The following is a 25,881-nucleotide window of genomic DNA, read 5'->3' as shown; positions in this document are numbered from 1 at the left end:
ATGGATTCATGGTATCTGCCTTGCTTTCTGTTCTTGGCCATTCTCCTCCTGGTTCCTGGCTTGGTAAGGAAACAGTGTTGGGGAAACGATGAGAAAAACCGGGGGCCTATTGCCTGTTTGTTCACTTTTTGCTTTTGAGGAATTTCGAGATGTTAATGAAATGAGCGAGGCGCGAGGGCAGGCAGGGTAGTAAGGGGTGAGAGGGAGCCCCGTCAGACACAGTCAGGGACATTGACATAAAAGTTATATATTTCTTTCAGTTTCATGTTTGTGTAACAAGTTTTCTTTTGATAAGATGGGAAATGTGCAATTTGAAAAGCGTTCCATGTTTTACTGCTGAGTGAAATGCATATTGCTGTGGCAGTGCCATGAGACATGAATGGTGGATGTCACAGGCAAAGCAGACGCTTACGGTTTTGTAGTCTGGGATTTCTCAACTGCCTCTTTGCCAGCTTAGACCAATCTTTCTACAGTGAGAGGTAGTTTGTGCCGCAGACCAACCCAAGGTTTTAAATGAAGTTTCAAATGCCTAGGGGGGAAAGCTTTAGTTGTGATTTAGTTAGTTAGTTGTGATTTAGTTGTGATAATAAGTTATTATATAGAGCTGATAGTCTTTGAACAGGATCTACAACATTGAGAACAAGAGATACCATTTAAGACATTATAACTGGAGTTGCGAACAAATACTTGATAATTTAAAAAAATTTTAAATGTTTATTCTTTAGAATAACTCTTTAAAGAGGGCGGGGATGGAGAGAGGGGAAACAGAGTATGAGGGGCACAGGGTGAGAGAAACACGGAATCTGAAACAGTCCTCAGGCTCAGGTGTCAGCATAGCGCCTGACATAGGGCTCGAACTCACAAATCACAAGATCATGACCTGAGCTGAAGTCGGACGCTTAACCACCTGAGCCACCCAGGTGCCCCTTGGTAACCTTTATCATTAGATGTATTAGCATTCCTCTGTGAGTGCGCCTCTGTGTGGCTGCGTGTGAGAAAAACAGGCACTTCTTAATATCAAGAAGAAGGGGAACTATCCAACCAGTTCAATTCCTACTGCTTGCCAAATAGTCCATATCATGCTGGTATTGGATATGTACGCTGTATTAACCTATTTTACAGATAGTCTGAATTTCAGGAAGCTGAACTGACTTGCTGTGAATTGGTGGAATGAGGCATAAAACCCAGACCTATTGTCGGCCAGTCCCATGAGCTTTTTCACTAGACTTGACTTCCCTAAGGAATTTCTCAGGTTTAAGGGGTGCCTGGGTGGCTCAGTCAGTTAAATATCCGACTTTGGCTCAGGTCTTGATCTCACAGCTTGTGGGTTTGAGCCCAGCGTGCTGACAGCTCAGAGCCTGGGGCCATGCTTTGGATTCTGTGTCTCCCTCTCTCTGCCCCTCCCCTCCTTGTGCGCTCCCTCAATCTCTCTCAGAAATAAACATTAAAAAATAAAAAAATAAAAAAAAGAAATTTGTCAGGTTTACTTCATTTTTTCCATTGGGCATGTAGTCTAGGTTTTTCATTTGGTCACTTGTAGAGAACCTATTTTCAGAAGTGTTTTTTTTTTAAGTGTGTTTTTTCTAAGGTTTATTTTATTTATTTTTGAGAGAGAGAGAGCGCACGCACATGAGTGGGGAAGGGGCAGAGAGACTGGGAGACAGAGAGCCCCAGGCAGGCTCCACCCTGTCAGTGCAGAGCCTAACATGGGGCTCGAACTCACAAACTGAGATCATAACCTGAGCCGAAGGTCCCTTAAGGTTGTTTTTTTTCAAACTGGAAAGTATAACAATTGCTTTTTTTCTTAAACATTTCTCAAACAAAGACTTGAGAAAAATGTGAAAGTAAACCATGAGTAATGAAGTCTTCCATAAAATTTCTTTATAAGGGGTTGTTATAAATTACAATAATATTTCAACAATGGGATAAATTACTAGGTTTTTCAAACATTGCTCCATCAATCCTTTAGAAAATCACGTTTAAAGTAAACATTTATCTGAGGGCTGAAGTCTTATGTTCTGACTTCTTTTCAATCTGTGAAGTTGGTTTCTTGTTTCTTTCACCTTCAAATCTATGCAACAGCCAGTTTCAATTTTTTTACATGAAAAAACAAGACCCTTTCATCAAAAAATTATTTTAGAATCCAAATTAGCTGTCTTGGATATGAGCCAGAAAGCAATCCATAATATTAATGACTCCCTTTCCCCCACAAATTGCTAGATATAAATTGGAACCAAGAAGATCTTTTATGTCACGGGCATCACAATAATACCTTTTTTTTTTATGTGTTTGTTTCTCAGCCAACTCCAGAAAACTTTGGTGAGTCTATTTTGAGTTTTGCTCTAAGTTACAGTAAAAGAAAGTCGTGTGGATAATAGAACAATAGGACAGAATAACTTAGGACGCATTTAATGCTAGGCACAATGCATGATTACATATGCATAATTGTATAATTGCATTGAACTTTAGTCAAACACTGGCTTCTTTTGATTTATTGAGGACTGTTTTATTGTTCCTGTTCCAGAGTTCCACACACCCAGCAGAAAACAGATGGTGATATAGGAAAATCCAAACACAGTGACTCACACAAGCCATCCCATAAATGCTTGCTAGTATTACTTTTGCTATTTTGTATCAAATCTTATGGGCCCAATGTCCATCCTAGTACCCTTAGACATTTGACCATATTATCTACTCCTTTGCAACTTACAAGAGTAATTCAAATTTAAATTAGGACTTTTGCTTGAGAGTTCCAAGATAACGTTACTAGCAAAGGGATATACATATATATATATATGGGTAGATTGGGCTAGTTTGACCAAATTTAAACATTTGCTTCCCATTTAATCTTCCAAATTAAGTATAGTCCTCCAAATTAAGTTTAATATTATACAGAGTGACCAATTTCTTATTCCTGAAGTCATTTGGCATTCAACAGACATGGATAGGACAAAAACATATATGCAAAAGCCCCCAAGCCCCAAGCTTGGCTCATGGGAGGTTCTCAATCAGTCAATCAATCAATCAATCAATCAATCAATGTATATTGAATCGGAACCTAGTAGTCACTTACCGGATACAAAGAAATTTCCTTACTTTTAATTTGGTAACTGATAAAGATTGTCCTCTTTCAAAACATAATGTTCAGTGTGTTTTTCTCTTTCCTTTTAAAGATGTAGATGGTGGAATTGATCAAGATATATTTGATATTAATGAAGGTTTGTAGATTTTCTTTTTTGCATTTTTTGGTAAGTGGAGAGTTTGAATCCAATTTGCTAACATGAATTTTTGTCTTCCCTCTTAGATTTGGGGCTGGATCTATTTGAGGGAGACATCAGACTTGATGGGGTGAGTTGAAACAAAGCAAGGAAGAATCTTCTACTAATTACTGCAAACTAAAGAGTATATGAAAATGATTGGACAACGTGGGCTTTAAGCCCAACTGTCTCTGGGGATACAAAACCATAGTGACAGATTTATTCAATAAATACATTATACTCCGAGGAACTTGCATAATAATGCCTTCACTATCCATTACTCAGACTTCTGTGTGGTTAATGCCACCATCGCTCACAATGTATGCCTTGGTCTTATTGATCTGATGAATTTTCATTATTGGGACGATATGATGTTTTCATTTTTATTTTCATTTGTTTAGGTTTATTTATTTGTTTTGAAGAGAGAGAGCACAAGGGAACAGAGGAGGGGCAGAGGGAGAGAAAGAGAGAGAATCACAAACAGGCTCTGCATTGTCAGTGCAGAGCCCGACACAGGGCTCGAACTCATGAACTGTGAAGTCATGACTTGAGCCAAAACCGAGAGTCAGGTGGTTAACCAACTGAGCGACCCAGGTGCCCTGATGTTTTCATTTTTAAATAGAACCTCGCTGATTTAATCTAGTTGAAGCCAAATTAAACTGAGCTTGTAAACATGTCAATGCATCAGACTTTTTACCATAAAAGATAGATTTTGTGACTTCTATCCTGACAGCTAAAGATAGTGTTGCCAAGTAACGATCTTCCCAAATCTATGCATGAAGAGTACATGGCATGTGGATGAGCATAGATAACTTACAGGTAGTTTAAGTGAAACTTCCATTGGCAACTTCAACTCAAAGAGTAGAGCTGTGGTGTCTCCGATTTAGTCATGGGCTTGTTCTTCTATCTATACTCTCTCCTTCTGGATCTCAGCTTGCGCAAGGGCTGTAAATGTCACCTCTATGCTGATGACTCCAAAGGTGTGACTCTTATCCATTCCTTCCCCTTCACTCCATGCTTGTCTATCCAGGTGCCCATTGGTCAGTTCCATTTCCCCATCTATGAGGTGCCTCACATGTAAGGTGTCCTAACCTAGACACCAGGTTCATGCAAACTGCTTCTCCTTGATCTTCCCCGTTGGCAGTCATCACCCTACTCCCCCGAATAAGTAAAAAATCCAGGAGTCACCTTTGCTTCTGCTCTTTCTCTCACCCCTCTATCCGATCCATCAGTAAGTTCTGTCATCTCCATCTGCAACACGTGCCCCCAAATAACCTACTTTAATTTGTCTTTCTATTTCAAATATTGCTGCCCTATAATATTTTTCTCCCTGTTCCTCTCCCCACCCCCCCTTAGCAAAGTAGTCTTTTATTTTTTTAAGTTTGTGTGTTTTGAGAGGGAGAGAGAGAACATGAGCAGGAGAGGGGCAGAGAGAGAGGGAGAGAGAGGATCCCAAGCAGGCTCGGCACTGTCAGCACAGAGCCCGACATGGGTCTTGATCTCATGAACCATGAGCTCATGACCTGGACAGAAACCAAGAGTCGGATACTTAACCAACTGAGCTACCCAGGCACTCCACAAAGTGGTCTTTTAAACAGGCAATGATATAATTTCACTTCCGGGCTTACAACTCTTCCACAGCTTCCTGCTACACGTAGAAAATATCCAGATTTACCCAACTTCCGGCATTCAAGACCTTGCATAATTTAACTCCTGCCCATCTGTCCTCCCATCTCCTCTCTTTCTCTCTTACTGCATCTCTTTTCTCTCCTAACTCTTTAGGCTACTGGCCTCAAAACAGACTCATTATACCAAGTGTGTTTGCATCTCAGAACCAGAGCAGCCTTCCTCCACTACCTTTAACTTTATCCTGATTAAACCTACTTATTTTCTTACATTTTAAATTTCATTTATTTCTAGATAAACTATTCCTTGTTTCCTAAGTTTTTGCCTGATTCATTTAATTAACCCTTCACATTTATCTTTGACAGGCACAAGATAGAAATTCCATCATTGGAGAACAATACAGATGGCCTCACACCATTCCGTACGTTCTAGAAGATAGCTTGGGTTAGTATACACCTTGGAGAATCCATAACTGATGTATATTCCTGACAGAATACAATCACAGTAGTTTCAAGAATAGGCTCTTATGTTGTTTCAGGGTTTGTTTGTTTGTTGCTTTATGTGGCTACGGACACTTATAAAAATAAGCAAAATGGACAACGAAGAGAACCACAGTGATTTGGTCTGAAATATTTGCTGAATTCTGACCAAGAAAGGGATTAATGCCACCAACATTATGGACGTTATGGAGAGCCTACTCTGTGCTGGGGATGCAAAGATCAGGGAGCTAGTCTTTATTTGAAAGCAGCGGTTTCCCATATGGTCAGATTTTACATATGAGTTAAAAACAGAATGACCAGGGCTCCCCCGGGGGCTCTGCCAGCTGAGTGTCCAAGACTTCAGCTCACATCATGATCTGGTTTTTAAGTTACAGCCCCATGTCGGGCTTGCTGCTGTCAGTATAGAGCCCGCTTCGGATCCCCTGCCCTACACCCAGCCTCCACTCTCTCGCTCTCTCTTTCAAAAATGAACAAACATCAAAAAACAAAACAAAACAAAACATAAAACAACTGAACTGGCATTATTTTACCAACATTTTATCTTGCCAAGTGAGGAACTTACCCAACAATAAGAACCCACTATCATCTTTTCATAACATAAATAATATTTTAACACTAAAAAGTCAGAAGAACCCAATCCAAAACAAAAGGCAGCTTCTCTGTAGAAGACATTTAAGTGCAGTAGAAAACCCTAAACATGATCCTCATTTTATTTATTGTGTCAGTTGCCAGAATCATTTTAGGAACTGTTGTTTGGGAAACGCTTCTTTATTCAAAGTTTATTTACTTATGTTGGGGAGGGGGCACAAGCAGGGGAGGGGCAGAGAGAGAGAGGATCCCAAACAGACTCCCAGCTGTCAGCTCAGAGCCCAATATGGGGCTTGATCTCACAACTGTGAGATCATGACCTGAGCCAAAGTCAAGAGCAGGCTGCTCAACCAGCTGAACTATCAAGGTGCCCCTGGGAAGTTTTCTTCTTAAAGTTCATATATTTCAGTGGAGATTCAGATTGGTCAAAAGTTCATTATAATAGAATGGGATGAACATTTTGCTTAATGATATATTCAAAAGCAGTGGGAGCACATTGGAGGGGCATTTAACTCAGCCTAGATATAAAAGTGATATGCATCAGAGAGCAGGTGACACTATGTAGCAGGGCTACCATGACATTTATGCAAGTTGGACATGATACATAGGTGCCTGGGAGGGGGGAAGTGGGACTGAAATCAGGTTTGCATTTCGTTCATCAAGAGGCATTTGTTTCTTTGCATGAAGTGCTATTTACTACCTGCCACGTCACCACTTGCAGAATCTGCCCAGATGAGGTGCTCCTTTGTAATTCACAGAGATGCATGGTGCGGGCCAGCCTGGCTTCTGATGGCAGGAGAAAGGCGCTCTAGGCAGATGGACCACTGTGTGCAAGGGTATGGAGAAGGGAGTGAACCCTTCACCAGAATTTCGATTGGAAGTGGGGAGTTAATGAAGTCGAACAGGTAGGCAGAATCTAGTTTGGGAAGGCTCGAGTGTTTCCTACATTAAAGAACTTGGTGTGCAAACTGCTGGTGATGTGGAGCCTCCAAAAGTTTTAATGTGGATGTGAAATTGTGATCATGATCATGCTAGTGACTAGAGAGAAGATGTGTCATTAGTTGGGGCAAAAAAAAAAAGGGTAAGGAGATCAATTAGGAGACTATAGAAGAAATTCAGGGAAGGGTTGGGAGTTTCTGAATCAAGTCTCTCTCAGGGAGGACAGACTAGAATGGACAATTCTTAGGAGGCAATTGTTAGATTTAGTGATTGACTGTAAGACAAGGGATCGAGGTTAAGAGATGCTGGTGCTCTAGGCAGATGGATTCAGTCTTAGGCAACTGAGTGCCTGGTGGTGCCTGTAACAGGGAATATGTCTTAAAGAGGGTAGGATAGAGGAGTGTGGTGGAAATTAGCTTTTGGCATGCCGAGTCTGAAAGGCATCAGGCCCACTGTGGTGGAGAGATCCTATGAAGTGTTGGTGGTTAGCCTGATCGTTCAAGATAGAGAGATATTTGGGTGTTCTTAAGCTGTGGAGATGGTGGAAGTCACTGGTATGATGAGCACCTCACACAGTGCCCTGCATATAATAGGCACTCCGTAGACAGATGGATCGCATTGAGTGGCCCAAGAAGGTTGTATTGAGCAAGAAGATGGCCAAGACTGGAATTCAATTGGGAGAACAACTTTCTGGAATTGATATAGATGGAGGATCTGTTAGCAGTTATTGAGAAGGGAGGACTGGCCAGAAACATAGATGAAAAACCAAAAGGAGATAGAAAAAACCAAGGCCAAGGGTAAGATTAGAAACTACAATGTGAGAAGGGAAAGATAGTCACTGACTTTAGGAACTGGGGGGGACCTGAATGATTTTAAATATTTACAATATATTTTGGTCTTAATATTATGATTAAAAATATAAAAATTCTTTTATTTTCAATTTATAAAAATTTAAAAAATTGTTCTCCTAAGGTGTTCTATGAAATACCAGTGAGCTTTAATATCACTGTATCTCTTGGCTATTTTTGCCCTGAATTTTAACCAAAGCTATTTTAATATTATGAGCTTTATGTACCTGTTTTATTTATTTTTTTACCTTTTAAAAAAATTTTTTTTAATGTTTATTCATTTTTGAGAGAGAGAGACAGAGCGTGAGCAGGGGAGGGGCAGAGAGAGAAGGAGACACAGAATCTGAAACCAGCTCCGGGCTCTAAGCTGTCAGCAGAGCCCGATGCAGGGCTCAAACTCAGGAATGGTGAGATCATGATCTAGCCCAAAGTAGGTCGCTTAACCAATTGAGCCACCCAGGATCCCTGAGCATGTGACTCTTGATCTCAGGGATGTGAGTTTGAGCCCCATTTTGGGCATAGAGTTTACTAAATATATATATATACACATACACACACACACACACACACACATACACACATACACACACACACACACACATATATATATAAACTGATAAACATATATGAATCAAACATGTTAGGTAAAAGATTCATTCCAGATCTTACCATCCAAACTGTGTACATTTTTACATGGGTATAACTATAATGTTTTAAAATTTTTTTAGAGGCACCTGGGTAGCTCAGTCAGTTAAGCATCAGACTTTGACTCAGGCCGTGATGATCTCATGGTTCGTGGGTTTGAGCTCCGCCTCAGGTTCCGCAGTGCAGAAATGGGATTCTCTCTCTTTCTCTTTCTTTCCCTCCTCCACTTTTGTCCTCAAAATAAATAAACTTAAAAAAATTTTTAAGTTGTTTGGTTTTATTTATTTATTTATTTATTTATTTATGAGTAAACTCTATGCCCAATTTGGGGCTTGACCTCATGACCCAGAGATCAAGTCACATGCTCCACCAACTGAGCCAGCTAGAAGCCCTTGTTTTAAATTTTTTGATCTGCTTTTTTCAATTAATATTACAACATTATTTTGTGCTAGTTTTATAATATGATTCAACCTCAAATTTTTCTGTTATTTTTTTAATTCCATGATTTTGATTCTTTCTCATTTTTACCCCTGTTTAATGTTTTTTTTACTTTTTATTTTTGAGAGAGACTGAATGTGAGCAGGGGAGGGACAAAGAGAGAGAGAGACACAGAATCCGAAGCACCCTCCAGGCTCTGAGTTGTCAGCACAGAGCCCTGACTTGGGGCTGGAGCTCATAAGCAGTGAGATTATGACCTAAGCCAAAGTTGGGATTCTCAACCGACTGAGCCATGCAGGCACCCACCCCTGTTTATAGTGTAGCATTGAACTTATTCTCTTATGCTCAAAGTGAGAAGAGGATTTCCTCATATTTCTGAAATTTATACCATCTTGAAATGACTCTGACTAAGGAAATTGCTAAACAGGGCCACCCTGACAGTTAGCAAAAGTAAATACCTATGAAGGGTTGGTAAATACCTATGAAGGATTTACCGGAAGGGACTTCAGGCTCTCCAGAAATCACTCTTACCAATATTCTCAATTCTGCTTCAGTCTTTTTGCTTACACTCTGGGAATTACCTGGCTGTTAGATGAAGCTTTTCTGGAAGGGGTGACACGTGAGGCAGCCATGGCTAGCTTCCTGTGAATAAATGATCATTCTTTGCCTGGGTGTCAGACGTGAGGTGTGGAGGGGAAGTAGAGAGCAGAGGGGGGCAAAAGAAGGGGGGATGGAAATGAAGTTCACGATGCTGGAAACCTGAAAGGGCTAACAAGAGACAAATAATCCTGAACAGCTGCTTGCTTAAATCCCAGGCCTGTCCAGGACCCGCCTTAGCCTTCAGAGCCTAGGGCTTTAGATAACATAGTCCCAGGGGGAGCTTCTTTGCACCCATGATTCAAAGATAATTAGCCTTTGGTAATGAAGGCACATAGTAAATAAAGAGCTTATCTTGGTAGAGGGCTATATCCCTTTCACAAAATGTTCACATATGTTTCCTTATTTGACTCTCAAAACAATTCAATGAAGGGTAAAATCTATCTTCGTGGGGCACCTAAATGGCTCAGTTGGTTAGGTGTCTGACTTTGGCTCAGGTCATGATCTTGCGGTTTGTGAGTTCAAGCCCTGCATTGGGCTCTGTGCTGACAGCTCAGAACCTGGAGCCTGCTTAGGATTCTGTGTCTCCCCCTCTCTCTGCCCCTCCCCCACTCCACTCTGTCTCTCTCTCAAAGATTAAAAAAAATTTTTTTTAACTATCCTCATTAAGCTTTGATAAAAGGCCTAGACCGGCATGCTCCTTTTACATTCTGTCCTTAAAACAGGCATGTGGTGGTATCATCGTGCCTTAATTTAAGGAAATGTTAGATTTTAGATAGTAATGCAAATGTGCTATTTATAGTACAGAAAAACCAGGAAGAATTTAAATATCTGACAATAGGAAGTTACTTATATATGTTATAGCCATATAATAAAGCCATTAAAATGATAAAAAGAACACTTGATACAGCTTTTAATGATATATTATTTAGTGAAACACATAGTTATAAAACACGTAGACCTGCCAGCACAGAGCCTGATGCAGGGCTTGAACTCACGAATCTCAAGATCATGACCTGAGCCAAAACCAAGAGTCCAATGCTTAACTGACTGAGTCCAATGCTTAACTTTGTCCCTGCAAATGTGATTTTATTTCCCTACATACCTGATAATTATACAAAGCTCCAAAGGTAAATTGAATTGGCAAAGGTTACACATCACAGGTGATGAGGATAGGGAAGAACCTAGGTGTCTCTGACCCAGAAGTCCAAGTGCTTTCCACTTGGCCACACTGTCTCCCACTTCCCAGGAACCACCATCCTTCACTTCACCAGTGCCCAACCCCACACGTGCATCTGATACAGCTTCTTCCTCCAGGTTGGCCTCCGAGCTTCTTTTCCTGAATGTCTTTGTTGCTTTCATGCCTCTACCTTTTTTGATCTCTATCCATCCAACCCATTAGCATCACTCTTAATTCTGAATCAGTGGTTCTTAACTCTAATTTGGGTCCTGAACTCACTTGAGAATCTTATGAACAGTCTCCCCAGGAAATGCACTTTGCGGATAGAGGTATAGACAGATACAGATGAGATAGAAATAGATAGATGATATACATATGGATGATAGAGATACAGAATAGATACAGATGATATAAATACAGATATAGATGCTACACCTACCATCCCAGCATATTCATGGACTCCTATCTCAAGGTCCTCAAATTAAAAGCTCTGCTATGAGGCTTTAAATAAATACTGTAGCTTCTCAGATGAAGCATGTGACAGTGATGGTTCATTCTGGGTGCCTGTGACCCAAGGTATGTTCTCTGAGGTAAAGGAAATGTCTTTTTTTGTTGTTCAGTAATGCACCTCTAATGGTTCCAAAGAAATAAATATGGGGCAAAATCAAGGATCTGAAGAAGAATCAAATACTTGTATACAATACATACTTGATTGGGACTGAATACTAAATTTGGTACAAATAAAACACTAAACATTCATGAAGGGTCTAACTCATGATAAACAATATATTACATAGCCTATTTCCATGGTGAATTGCTCAATGGTGATCATTTTAATAAGTGTATTTTCTGTTGGTTTTCTTCCTTCAGAAATGAATGCTAAGGGAGTTATCCTTAATGCATTTGAACGCTATCGCCTAAAAACATGCATTGACTTCAAGCCTTGGACTGGAGAAGCTAACTATATATCAGTGTTCAAGGGCAGTGGGTAAGGTGGAGAGTTTGTCTTCTAAGGGTTCAAATGCATTGCAGCGATGGCCTGTCACAACAATTGCCCTAGCCCTGAGCTTGAGGGTGGGTGGCGGCTTCCTTAGCTGTTTGCTGGACAGTAAAAGACGAATTACTTCTAGTTTCTCTAGCCATAAAAATATTTTCATGCATACAATCAGACTACCCATTTTAAGACAAGGAGGGTAGGATTGCATGCCTTCCATCCCACAACTTAGTGAACTTCAACCATTTGTTGTTTACATACTTTTTATTTCCCTCTTTTAGTAAAACACATGTACACACGTATATGTGTGTGCACACATATTTATTTTATTTTTTTTAAGGCTTTGGATATTTTTTATTTCACTGTGTAATTCAAAACATGTAGCACCCAATTGCTCCAGGCATTATTTTAAGAGCTTTATAAGTATTAATTTAATCTTCAGCGCTAACCTGCAAGATAGGTACTGGTTTTATCTCCCATTATACAGATGAAGAAACGGGTTCAGCTGGAGGAATGGCTAAGTCCTGAGTCCGTGAACTTTTTATTTTTTTAATATAATTTATTATCGAGTTAGCTAACATACATTGTATATAGTGTGCTTGCTCTTGGTTTCGGGGCAGATTCCCATATTTCAGTTTATTGTAACCTAACTGCACTTACTGCTTGAGTTACACTGACAAGAGTTATTTGCTTGGAGCTCAGCAATTCCATGTGGTTGCTATACCTATAAAACTTTATGAGTGGTCATCAACATACCAAGGACCATGTGAACAACTTAGAAATTTCTAGAAAAAAATCAGGACTCGGTTGATGGGGGGTTGCCTTGCTCCCATGTAATATTTGGTGCCGGGACCAAAAGTCCCCTGGCCTGTCAGGTTGTTCAGACCTCACTGGGGTTATGAGAGGGACGCAGTGTCCTGATAAAAGGGTGAGGCACGTAGGTGGGTTACATGAGGGGCCTGGGCACCGGGGATTGAGCCCGGAGGCCTCAGCCTGCACCATGAGAACACCCTCTCCCCCTGTCCCGTGAACTCTCCTGTAAGCTGCTGGTCTTCAGTGGGAAACAGGCATGTTGGGAAGCAAGAACTCTCCATCGGGGCGAACTGTGACAGAATAGCGACAGTTCAACATGAGTTCCTCCACGCGCTGGGGTTCTGGCACGAGCAGTCTCGTTCCGATCGGGATGACTACGTCATGATAATGTGGGACAGAATTCTGTCAGGTACATTTCCTTTGTTTTCTTACATTTTTGGTTAAAAACTGAATTTCTAAGCATGAGCCATCTCCTGCCAACTGTTAATAATTGGAAAACTGATGTGATGCTTTACTTCACGTACACGATTTCAAGTTCCCAAAGGTTGTTAGGGTGCTAATACCCCCAGACCCCCCGGCGCTTTGGAGCTGGATAGGATCTAAGCAACTGGTGTTTCCCAAAGCACATTTTATGGAGTGCTGTCCTGCTGTCCCACAAATGCTCCCGGATGTTGTGTGGAAGAGACCTGTAGTCCAACTAGTTTGGGAAATCCTAGGTTAAAATGAATTAAACTGGAGTTATGGATACTGCTTTACTGTTCAGAGTCTCTGTTAGATTAACACATACTGTAAATCTCCAAATAAGAAGCATTTCCTGAAGTGACTTGATCATCGTTCTTTTTTTTTTTTTGGAGTATTTGTGGTTTTTGTTGTTCTGTGGAGCTCATCCTGGGAGACACTGCAGCAGTTGAACAGCCAGAACTTTTTGGGACTTTCTACTCCAAGTCAGAAATGTCTTAATCACATTGGACAACTAAAGCTCATTTTTCCACAGGGACCCTTAGTTTCCCCATCTGTCCTGCCTGCAGAGGATATGGCGGAGGGAGTGGGATTGGCGTCATCTGAGGCATTGTGGGGGCTGCTGTGTACTGAGACCCCTGCACATCATAGCTCAGTGATATTGATTGTCTGGTGATCTCAGCTGGGGTGAGGCCCAGCAGTGGACTACAAGATTTCTGAATCAAGAGAAGTGTTTAGCTTTAATCCATCATCTCATTCTTTAAGATTCCCTGGGTCTTATTCTGATAGAAACTTCTGCCCAGATTTGATAACACACCTAGAAGCTTTGGAGATCAGATCCACCTCACTGTTTCCCCCCAAATCATCCCATTTCAAGTAGCACCCAGTTGCCCATGAGTGTGAGGCTAAACAACTAGGTATCTTCTCTACATGTATTCATTTTAAATACTTGCACACATGTTGCAGTGACTGAGAAATCCTTGACTATGTCAGCTCTTTCTAAAGACTCCTGTCTATGTTGTCATTCCTAAGTCCCTTCCCACCACACTTCCCCATGTCCTCTGATCTCCACCGCCATCTGCTTCAGGAGCCCCCACCCTCCCATCAGCACCTGCCAATGACCCTGACTGTGTCAACAACACCTTTCAGAATTTACCTTTCTATTTAGAGTCTTACACTAAATGCTAGTGTCCAATCTTGGGCAGTAATGTAAGCCTAGAGCAAGAGAAGCTAAATTTTGTGAACATCGAGTAATTAAAGATCTTTTTAAATTTATCATTTAGGCAGAGAGCACAATTTTAACACCTACGATGACCAAGTATCCGACTCCTTGAATGTTCCTTATGATTACACGTCAGTAATGCACTACAGTAAGACGGCTTTCCAAAATGGAACGGAACCAACAATTATAACACGAATCTCAGACTTCATGGATGTGATCGGCCAGAGAATGGATTTCAGCGACTATGATCTCTTAAAGCTGAATCGGCTGTATAACTGCTGTACGTGGCAGGTTCTTTGAAATGCTTTCTGTGTCTCTCTGCCTTGGAGGGGAAAATGATGTGCTGTGTGATTTTGCTGAGTATTGCTGGCTCTTCTGGAATTATGGTTTCATCGTTGTTTGATAAGTATAGCTTTATACTTAAAGTTTGATATAAAAAAATAACAAACATAAACCCACCCAAATCCCAATCCACACCTGGGAAGCACTTTTTTTCTCCTTAGAAGTCCTGACCTTCAGATCTACAAACAAATTGGGTCCTATGTAGATTTTTAAATGAGGAGCCATTATATAATTGGGATCTTATAATCTGGGTTGCAGCTTAATAATCTGGATAACTAGAAAAGTGTGGACTCAGGTTCCACAAGGTAGATAATTAAAGAAAAACAACATGGGGCAGGCAGCTTATTCAGATACACAGGGCTGATCAAGCTCTTGGGTTTGCAGATATCAAGAGGTCTTCAAGCCACCATCCCCCTGAATCAGCGAGGTGTCCCCTATAATGCCATCCTGGCATTCTAGTACTTCCATAACAGTTTTTATTACTTAGATTATCTTGTTGTAGGTATGTCAATAATTATCGGGTTTGTTCCTTTTTTTTTGCTTTGGTAGCCACTTCCTTGAGCTTTATGGACTCGTGCAATTTTGAACTGGAAAATGTGTGCGGTATGATTCAAAGTTCAGGTGATAATGCTGACTGGCAGCGGGTTTCCCAGGTTCCCAGGGGGCCGGAGAACGATCACTCCAACATGGGCCGGTGCAAAGGTAACAGGAGTGAGATATGTCTAGATTTTACACTTGGTGGCTCCAGCATTTTTCCTTGCTACGAAAGACTGGGATTTTGTCTCTAATTTCTATCTGAATTATTAATGATAACCCATTCGGCTGCTACTAAGGAAACAGTTCTGTGCCTTATAAGGATGTGGTTCATTTCTTTGCTTTTACTCTCTGACTTGACTTGTCCTTCTGTGAGTCAGAACTGGGCTCTGTGAAGCCTCTCTACCTGTATGTGCCCACAGCAGGAGGGGACTGTACCTTCTGGAAAGACTCTTATCTACAGGGTAGTGGGGTGGTTTTCTCAAAGCTTGAAAGATACAAGAGACTTTCCAGTAAATGGCACAAGGCTGTGAATTAATCAGTTTCAGAATTCCAGCTGGTTATGATTACATGCTCCTGTTATAAGAATCCTTAAAATGAATAGTCAAAGTACAATTGATTTAATTTTATTCAGATGAGTATCCTTTTCCATCATAATTTTGTTTTAAATTAAATAGTCATTTATTTGGCTACAAGTGCTCAATTTTTACTTATTTGCTCACTTCTGGACACAAAGATGTAAAACTAGACTTCAGAACTCAGGGTCATTGCCTGAGAGCTCAGCTCTCAGTAGGCAGTGGTTGAGGTCCCTAACAGCAAAAAGTGCTTTTCTTTTTCCTTTTCTTTCTTGGAGGGTGGTGGGAGGGTGTGGGAGGAGGGAGGAGAAGACAGATGTTAAGTGTACAAACTTGCAATCAGTAGTAATAAGTCCTGGAAATCTAATGCACAGCATAGTAACTGTAGACAGGAATATTATATGCTAATCATCAAACTGATTAACAACTAGAACTTAATTATTCCTACAACAAAAAGGGATAATAAATATGTGACATGTTAGAGGTTGCTAATTATTGCTACAGTAGCAGTCATATTACAATATACAAATGTGTCAAATTAACATGTCATACACCTTAAATTTACACAATGCNAATGCACAGCATAGTAACTGTAGACAGGAATATTATATGCTAATCATCAAACTGATTAACAACTAGAACTTAATTATTCCTACAACAAAAAGGGATAATAAATATGTGACATGTTAGAGGTTGCTAATTATTGCTACAGCAGTCATATTACAATATACAAATGTGTTAAATTAACATGTCATACACCTTAAATTTACACAATGTTTCATGTTAAATGTATGTCAATAAAAATACAATTTTCTTTTAAAATGAAGATTGGGGGGCACCTGGGTGTCTCAGTCGGTTAAACATCTGACTCTTGATTTAGGCTCACGTTGTGATCTCGCGATTTGTGGGATTAAGCCCTGTGTCGGGTTCTGCTCTGCCAGCAAAGAGCCTGCTTGGGATTCTCTCTCCTCTCTTTGCCCCTCCCGCACTCATGTTCACACTCTCACTGTCTCTCTCTCAAAATAAATAAACATTAAAAAAAGTAAAATGCAGATTTGGATAGTAAGTAGTGGTCTTCCATAGGCCAGAAGGAAGGAGAAAGGAAAGGAGGGAGGGAGAAAGAGAGAGAGAGAGAAAGAGAAAAAGAAAGAGACTAGACCAGGTAGGTGACACCTTTATCCAATTTTGAAAGCTACAGTTTGGAAATGGTGGCCTAATGTCTATTTTATAAACTGCCTGGTCCTGGAACTGTGTTTACATGCCCAATATAGTGTTCTACCCACAGCAGGGACTAAGGGGAACTATTGTGCCCACAACACGTGCATTCCTATGTCTAGTATCTGTTTTCTCTCAATTCTGCCTTTGTTTTCTTAACAGGTTCTGGTTTCTTCATGCATTTCAACAGTAGCTCTGTAAGTGTGGGGGCCACGGCCATGCTGGAAAGTAGAACATTATACCCTAAAAGAGGGTTTCAGTGCTTGCAGTTTTATTTATATAACAGTGGAAGTGAAAATGACCAACTGAACATCTACATCAGGAATTATTCTGCAGACAACGTGAATGGTACTTTAACACTTGTGGAAGAAATAAAAGGTACAATATCGACATTCTTTTTTTTTTTTTAATGTTTTTTTTTTATTTATTTTTAGGAGAGAGAGAGAGACAGCGTGAGCAGGGGAGGGTCAGAGAGAGAGGGAGTCACAGACTGAAACAGGCTCCAGGCTCTGAGCTGGCAGTCAGCACAGAGCCCGACGCGGGGCCCGAACCCACGAACCGCGAGATCATGACCTAAGCGAAAGTCGGACGCTTAACCGACTAAGCCACCCAGGCGCCCCCAATATCGACATTCTTATTGTCTGTGTCCAGATGAGGCATCTTAGTTCTTTAAGTCTCTGGCACTGAGGAGCTCAGTTCTTGGCTAGTACTAAAAATACAATGGAAACTAGGCAACATGAGAAGAGTTACTGAATGTAAAGAAATAGTGGGATGGACAAGGAAGGAACTGGCTTCGGGCAGGACTGGATCCATCCCTGAACATGGCTGGGGACCTCTCATGTTATCTCAGGTGGGCCTGGGCCACAAAACTGGTGCCTTGGATAATTTATTTCCCAGCTTACAGTTTATCAGATGTGCCATTAGCCTGGAAAAGGGACACTTCCTCTAATTTCTAGCTTGAAAAAAAAAAAAAAAAAGCCCAGTGAAGAATTCGAATTGTTATGATTTGGGTTAAGTGCAACTTCTGGAGCAGTCCCTGAATGGAGAGAAGGTAACACTCTGTTCCAATCATGTGGCAGAAAGAGGGGTCATGTTGACCAGCTGTAAAAGCAGATGGTTAAGAAATTTCAGGAAGGGAGGGGCTGTGGGCTGCCAACTCTATTACTCTCTGCCCCACATATTGACCACTTGGTTTGAAGGAATTGAGTAAAACTATTATAAAATCGATCTACATTATGCTATATGTCATACCATTTTCCTCCTATTTAACAGTATGAACAGGGAAACAATATGCAACACAGATGACATTTTCTTTCATGAACACCTACAACGAGATTTTAATATCATTTTATATATACATATACATGTATATCACATGCTGTACATATATAACATATAATTACATGTACTGTACAATTCCACATGCAAGATTTTATATATATATACATATATATATAGTATATATTTAATCCTTTCCATTAACTGTCTGTGGGTGGATGCTATCACTAACAAACCATAGCACAAAAGGTACTTAAGAAAATTGCTTAGGAGTAAGAATTTAACAGAATTTAAATGAATAGTACTGATAATAATGAAGTGGAAGCTCTCGTGAAAGATTTTTGTTCAATCTAGAGTCTATCCATGGATAATAGTATTTTCTGTAATTTGGATACTTCTATCTTATTTTCGCATAATTGTGTTTCACATTAAGTGCCAATACATTTAAGTTTTAAGTCATTGTGTTAACTACTAGTTCGACATGAATTCCTGAGCTGTTTTCTCTACGTGGGGGCTTCTGAAATTTTTAAAATGAATCACTTCTTATTTGGGTATGTGATATAAGAAAATAAGACAAGATAGCGTAGCCTATGCTGCTAGCTAAGGGGTGGGGATGATGGTGAAAGGGGAAGTATGCATTGGGAAGAAAGATGATGGTATCAAATATAAGATAAATATTTATAATGTTGAGTCACTGGTAAATGATCTAAGGACTAAATTGTGGATATGGGCTTTCCAGGGCTTGGTGGATTTCTGTGTAATACTACCAAAACACCAAAAATTTTGCATGTGAAAGGATTATTTCAATCAAACTATAAATACATTAAATAAGGCTTTGGCTATATCACAGGAATCCTGGGCACAAGTGTAGATATTGGGTTTAATTAACATAGAATGGAAGGCAACTCATATTTAGGGCATGGAATACTCATAAGTTAGATGCTGTTTGCTCACCCTTCGCTGGGAACAGGTGACCTATCTGAGTAACAAGTAGATAAATATTCAAATATCCCAGGGAGCAGTTTGACCCCACAGAAATACCTTGAAGAGAGTGGACCTGGGCTGGAGAAGTGAGAGAAACACATTGCAGACCTGTAGGAATCAATAGCTCTATGGTGATAATCTACGTGTTGATTTGCACATGATTTGTAGTCCTTTGTTTTCTTTGAAATAATAATGTCTCTTTTGCAGATATACCCACCGGAAGCTGGCAACTTTACCATGTAACACTGAAAGTGACCAACAAATTTAGAGTGGTGTTTGGAGGGGTCAGAGGCGCTGGTGCATCAGTGGGTGGCCTGTCTATTGATGACATCAATCTTTCAGAAACACAGTGCCCTCATCATATCTGGCATATAAAGAATTTCACACAGTTTATTGGCAGCTCAAGAGAAACTATATATAGCCCTCCATTTTATTCTTCTAAAGGTTATGCCTTCCAGATTCAGTTGAATCTGAGTCATTCGACTAATGCAGGAATATATTTCCACTTGATCTCTGGAGCCAATGATGATCAATTACAATGGCCATGTCCTTGGCAACAAGCCACGATGACACTCTTGGATCAAAATCCTGACATTCGACAGCGTATGTCCAACCAGCGGAGTATAACTACAGACCCATTTATGACCACCGGTTCGTGACTTATTTCCTTTATTGCTAATACACAATCATTGCTTTAGGAGGGATGGATGATTTGGGAATGAGGGACTGCACAGGCAGGTACCTAGGGAGTTTTTGAGCCTCAAGTTTTAGGAGCACAAGATATTGAGGGGAATGGCTTTGGCCGTTGTGGACAGGGTCTTCCACTCAGGCCACTGTGAGGAATGTCAATAGGCACTGTCTCTGAAAAATACAGAAGATACTGACTTTATTCCTGGCAGTTGCCCATACCTGAATTACCAGTTGTTCAAGGAGTGTTGCTTTGGCTGAATGGCATGCCTCTGTTCAAATCCAAGGTTCTTCTTATTAGCTATGTGATATTGAGCAAATAGTCTTTTGGAGCCCTAGTTTCTTCAGCAGTAAAACTGGAGCAGTACAGTGGGGCTGTCAGGCACAATTCAGCTCTTGTAGAAGGGGATGGTTTCTGATGAGAAGGAAGACATTGAGCTCTGGAGTGTTGGGAGGCTGTGAGAATGGATTCTAACTTCTTAAAGAGTTCTACAGGGCTCGCCAATGGTGACATCATTCCCCATCTTTTCAGTTTCAAAAAGGAACAGCTCCCAGAAGGCAATGATCACGTTTCTAATTTTAATAATCCCTTGCCTTCTGGGAGCCTAATAAAAAATGAAATTATGGCAAGGTGAATATTATTGCCAAATCTGAATTCTATATATGAAAAAAAATAGACCTAAGTGACACAGGAAAAAGAAAAGCCATTAATCTGTTAGGGAAAAAAAATATTCACAAAGAGGATTGTAGGGACTTGATGTTCAGAATTTCTTCATATTTTATTTCCTAAATATTTTTGCCTGAATGACATTGAAAATGGCTCAGAGTTGGATGGGTCATCACCTTTCCCCAGAAGCAGTGCTTCTCACTGTCTTCTAGAAGGACTTTGCTCTGTTAGGTGAATAATTCAGTGAATGAGATGAATTGTTCTATGTTAATATTAAAAACTCTCTCAGGACACCTGGCTGGCTCAATCGGTAGAGCATGTGACTCTTAATCTCGGAATCATGAGTTTGAGCCCCACATTGTTGAGATTACTTAAAAAATACAATAAAAAAAATCTCTCTCAGAAATGTATTGATGGTTTAAATTTAACTTAGTTAAAAGGACTATCTATGACTCAAAGCAACTGAGAAATTATTGTAACGAAGAGGGAGTTTCTTCGCTGGTAAGTATAGGGGTGATATCGTGCCTAGGAAACTTCTGGTATTCCTCCACTCAGATTCCAGAATGTGGTCCTCCTTGCCAGGCAATCTCATTTTCTTTAGAACAGTACATATGAGCAAGCTTCAGTGACTTGCCAGAGAATATATCACAGGTCAATAGCATCATTTAATTATTTGGAGCTCTATCCTAATTGTGTTTCACATTGCCCGTTCTTTCCTACCACCAAAAGCTATGATGATACTAAACACAATCCATTACTATAAATTGCTTTTTCAGATAATGGAACCTATTTTTGGGACAGGCCATCCAAAGTGGGATTAGTGGCTTATTTCCCTAATGGAACTGAGTTTAGAAGAGGTATGGGCTTTGGAACCACTGCCTTTATAACCTACAAGAGGCTGAAAAGCAGAGATTTTATAAAAGGAGATGATGTTTATATCCTACTGACAGTGGAAGGTATGTCAGTAAAAATAGTTTTATGTAAGCTATTTTCATTGTTGTTGTCGTGGCCACTGATTATTGACTGCATTCTTCTGGGTTCCATTTTCATGTATAGGAGGAAATGGGCATGAGCGGGATTTTTTTCTTTCTGGTATGAATCATTAACAATAGAAAAGCCATTTAAATAAAAACAGTGACCATTCCAGGACAAAAAATTTAATTACCTCTCCATGGAGCAATGGAAAAGCTAGGCCAGAAATCTTGTTTAGAAATAAATTAAAGTATAACTGCTATACCTTAGAATTATACCCTGGGGTTCCAGAAAGAGAAATATCACACAATCACATGAAATGAAACTGGAAATGAACTGTCTCTATTGTGTCTTTCAAATATATATCCACACATATATACATATATATGAGCACACAAATATACATGTTTGTAAATCAGAATCTCATTTCTGATGAAAGGTGGTGCAGTTAAAATCCATGAATTATTTTTTTAGTTTATTTATTGATTTGAGAGAGAAAGAGGGCATGAGCAAGGAGAGGGTCAGAGAGACACAGAAAGAGAGAATTCCAAGCAGGCTCCACACTTAGCATGAAGCCCAATGTGGGGCTTGATCTCATGACTGCGAGATCATGACCTGAATCTGATATCAAGAGTTGGATGGTAGAGGCCCCTGATTGTTGGTTCTGTCAGTTGAGCGTCTGACTCTTGATTTTGGCTCAAGTCATGATCTCACAGCTCACAAGGTTGAGCCCTGCATCGGGCTTATTGCTGTCAGCACAGAGCCCGTTTCAGATCCTCTGTCCCCCTCTCTTTCCGCCCCTCCCCTATTCACGCTGTCTTTCTCAAAAATAAATTAACATTAAGAAAAAAGATCTTTAAAAATGAAAAAAAAGGAATAACTTTGTTGAGGGATAAGCCATTTTATGTAGCAGAGAAAAAAGTCACACATTCATCAATTCAGTTCAACACTGTTTGGATGAGAAGCAACAGAAAACACTACAAGGACCAGAGCCCCAGTTGTTAGGGGCACCTGGTAGCTCGTGTCAGATAGCCACCAACTTGCTCCCCTGAGCCAGAATCCTGAGACCTTGGGCAAGCCCATCAGTCACTTTGCACTTCTGTGCTTTGGTCTTCATGTCTGTCCCTTAAGGGTGGTATAAGGGCTTAGGCTCTTTCTAGCTCAGGCAAGCCCAAGCCCAGGCAAGCATGTGGCTCAGTAGATGACCCCAAAGACTGGTTCAGTTCCCATCTGCATCTAGATTTAGAACTATTCATTATTTCAACGGCTGGGAAACCTAAGCATCTATTTTGAAACTTAAAGATCAAATGCTTGTTAAAAGTCAAACTGATTTCCATCCATGTTCTCCCTCTGCCCTCCTTAGACATATCACACCTTAATTCTACACAAATTCCACCAATCCCAACCTCTAACATCAATGACCTCTGCACAAACTTCAAATGTGAGAACGACGGCATCTGCATTGTCCAGAATGGCAAGGCCGAGTGCAGGTAAGGGGTCACTTGGACAAGATCTTCCCATTCTCTTGTTAGAAATGTTTTCATTTCCACAAGGCAGGAATAAATATTGATATTTCCTGTGAGAGAAATCAGTTGATTCTCATCTCAAAGCCATTCATGGGATATTTATTTTTTGGTTTCCATTTGGGACTTTCGATAGCCGCAAGAACAATAAAATTATTTATGAAGAAATAGTACATTATATTGTAACTGCCTGGAAAAGTCCTCATGAATTATATACCTTATTAAGTCCTCACAACAGTCTGGTGTGGTAAAGTGTGACTATTCTTATTTTCTAGATGGAGATAGTTTTGAGAAGTTCTGGGATGAGTTTGGCCAAGGGGTAAGGGGTGGGGGCAAGGGACTGAGACACTGAGAACTAAATTTTCTCCGTTACCTACACCACCTTCCTTTCCCACCTCTGTGCCACTACTTTAAGTACCAGATGAGCCATGTCTTTACCACTGGCCTTGCCTGGTGCCCTGGAGCTAGTCTGTCCATTCCCCTCCAGTTGAGTTCCACATGCCAATGACCCGAATGTTGACCCACACCTTTAATGGTGAAGATTTTCAGACTGAAATATCAACTTGTAACTCTGGGTCACGTTCCAACATGCAGGTGTCTGTCAGGGGAAGATTGGTGGTTCATGGGCGAAAGGTGTGAGAGGAGAGGCTCCACCCAGGACACCATTGTTATTGCTGTATCTTCTACCGTTACTGTGTTTGCCGTGATGCTGATAGTCACCCTCGTCAGTGTCTATTGTACCAGGAAGAGATATCGTGGGAGGACAAGTTCAAATACGCCAGACATGACTCTGGAAAATGTAAGTTGAATCTGATATTTGGTTATTCAAAACCTACTGATGAAATCATTGAAGTAGAATTAAGACTTATATACTTTTAAAAAATTCTCTTTATTCCTTATGTTGCATAACAGCTTTGAAACCATGCATTTCTATTACCTTCGCTATATGGTTCTGGAGTTGGAATCCTTGAAGGCTTTTGGGAAGGAGTTTCTATGCTCTTGGACTTGTATGTAAAATTGTGTGTGGTTGTATATTTTTCTGGGCTGAGGGTCTGTGACTCTTCTGAAAGGCAAAACTGATTTAGCCAAAACATCCAACCTTCCTGGTAGAGAGGACAGGTCATAAGTGTTTTTGTTCTAAGGGTCTTTTAGGGGTAATTGAGCTCAGGTTTGTTGGAAGGGAGTGCTGGCATGTGTGAGGCTTTCCCATTAAAAAAGGTTCCAATTCATTCTGGCTTCATGGGCAGTAACTAACCATGAGGCCAGATTTTCAAGTAGAGGGTTTAAAGTCTTGCCTCAGACGGTCTCTAAAATGGCAATAGACTCTTGAAGGTCTCAGATTGGATTCCCCACGAGAGAGTGCTCCCGGCAACACAGAGAAAGGGAGTAACGGAGTGAGGGAAGCTGGGCAGGGCAGAGGGCGAGATTCCACTGTGGTGCCCTTGTAATTGAGCCTCAGCCCCGCAAAAGGAGCTCTGGAGCTGGGATAGTGTCCTGATTTAGGCAAGGGTGCCGGGCCACTGTGTTCCTCCACATCAACAGCCGTTGGATGGGGGTTACCCCCTGGGAATGGAAAAGGCAGAGCCCTTCGTGGCAAGGGCATGTCCTGCATGAAGGCCCTCATTTTGAAGGACAAGATCGAGCCCCAGCACCCACTACACATACACTAGCAGAACACACAGAGTTTCATATCCAGATTCATATTCTCACACAAAAGAATACACGGAAAATGGCATAACATCTGCACATTGTTTAAAAGTGAAGCTGTAAAATTCTTCCAGTTCTATTTCATTCAGAGTAGAGTCTCTGAAAATTACTAGGAAAGAGAAAAACCAGGCCCAAATAGGATATCTCTGAAAGTAGAGATTCGGCAATTGGCTAAATCAAGAGTATGTATGTACATATTTTTTTAAGAAAAATCATTATTCAAAACATATTGTTTTAAGATTATGACTTTCTGAAGTGGACAAATTGGTCTTGAGACACTAAATTTGTTTGCAAAGTTAGTCAAAAGATGGACAGTGATAATGAACAGAAAGCAAATAATTTTATTCTCATACACTGCTGTCGCATTTCCTCAACATCAGAAACTGGTTGCAGCTAATCGTAAAGCAGTGGCCCGATTATTTTTCACAAGCTTATTAGAAAAGTACTTAAAATGTATACAGGTGTTTTGTTGTGTTTGCTTTTTAAACATGTATTTACAGCTTATTTTATGACTCAAAATAAAAGGGACAGATCAGCTAATGACCAGGTAGGCCAATGTGATGGACGCTGCACCTGCAGACATGGTACCCTGGGCCAGTAGGGATGCACTTGAAGGTTGGAGCCATGGTTAGAGAAGAGAGGACGTACTAGCTGGTGGATAGGACTGCCAGGTTATTCTTCCAGAAACTGGAAATTAGTGCTCTTATAAGGGCTGATTTATGAAGCAAACATTAGAAGGAGTTAAAGAAAATGATAAAAAGAAGAGAGAGAGAGAATCAAGAAAGGGGAGAATTATCAAAGTACCGGGGACATGGTAAGGTCTTTAGGTGAACACACACACACACACGCACACACGCACACACACGCACACACGCACACACACGCACACACGCACACACGCAAGCACGCACCTAACCACTGTATTCCCGAGAGCAAGAAATCAACTTATATTTTCCTCAGTCTAGGCATTTCTACCATTAGTTCACTGATAACAGAACCTACAGATCTAGTTTAGGTCTTCAAACAGATTGCCCTTCTATCTGAGGCTGTGCTGTGAATTATACGAGCATCTGAATTACATGAGCCTGCCAGGCCAGTGAGTCTGCCTGGAGACCGGGCTAGGGCAGCCCACCAGCTGGGAGGGATGCCAGGAGCCTGTTGATGGCACTTCATTTAAAAATTAGACTTGTGATTCACTTAAATGGCAGTCTTAAAATTTAAAAATTAAATCGTCAATTGTTCTTTTCCTTTTTAGCAGCATGCATTTTGAAGATTAACTCAACAATACAGC

General features: G+C 40.6%; 1 protein-coding gene across 1 annotated transcript; it reads left to right on the top strand.

The window, feature by feature from the left end:
- Positions 1 to 25,881, top strand: MEP1B (meprin A subunit beta). Its single transcript, XM_077753848.1, has 15 exons — positions 1 to 63; positions 2,301 to 2,319; positions 3,174 to 3,218; positions 3,305 to 3,348; positions 5,249 to 5,327; positions 11,489 to 11,606; positions 12,656 to 12,834; positions 14,168 to 14,386; positions 14,998 to 15,150; positions 16,935 to 17,150; positions 19,242 to 19,685; positions 21,165 to 21,344; positions 22,724 to 22,850; positions 23,478 to 23,682; positions 25,849 to 25,881. Exons 1-15 carry the CDS (start codon positions 1 to 3, stop codon positions 25,858 to 25,860), a joined length of 2,103 nt encoding a protein of 700 aa, XP_077609974.1. The 3' UTR covers positions 25,861 to 25,881.

Source organism: Crocuta crocuta, unplaced genomic scaffold (assembly GCF_008692635.1).
Source record: "Crocuta crocuta isolate KB4526 unplaced genomic scaffold, BGI_CrCroc_1.0 scaffold231, whole genome shotgun sequence".
Taxonomy (NCBI): Eukaryota; Metazoa; Chordata; class Mammalia; order Carnivora; family Hyaenidae; genus Crocuta; species Crocuta crocuta.
Note: the sequence above shows the minus strand (reverse complement) of the source record. Positions and strands in the feature narration are given on the sequence as shown.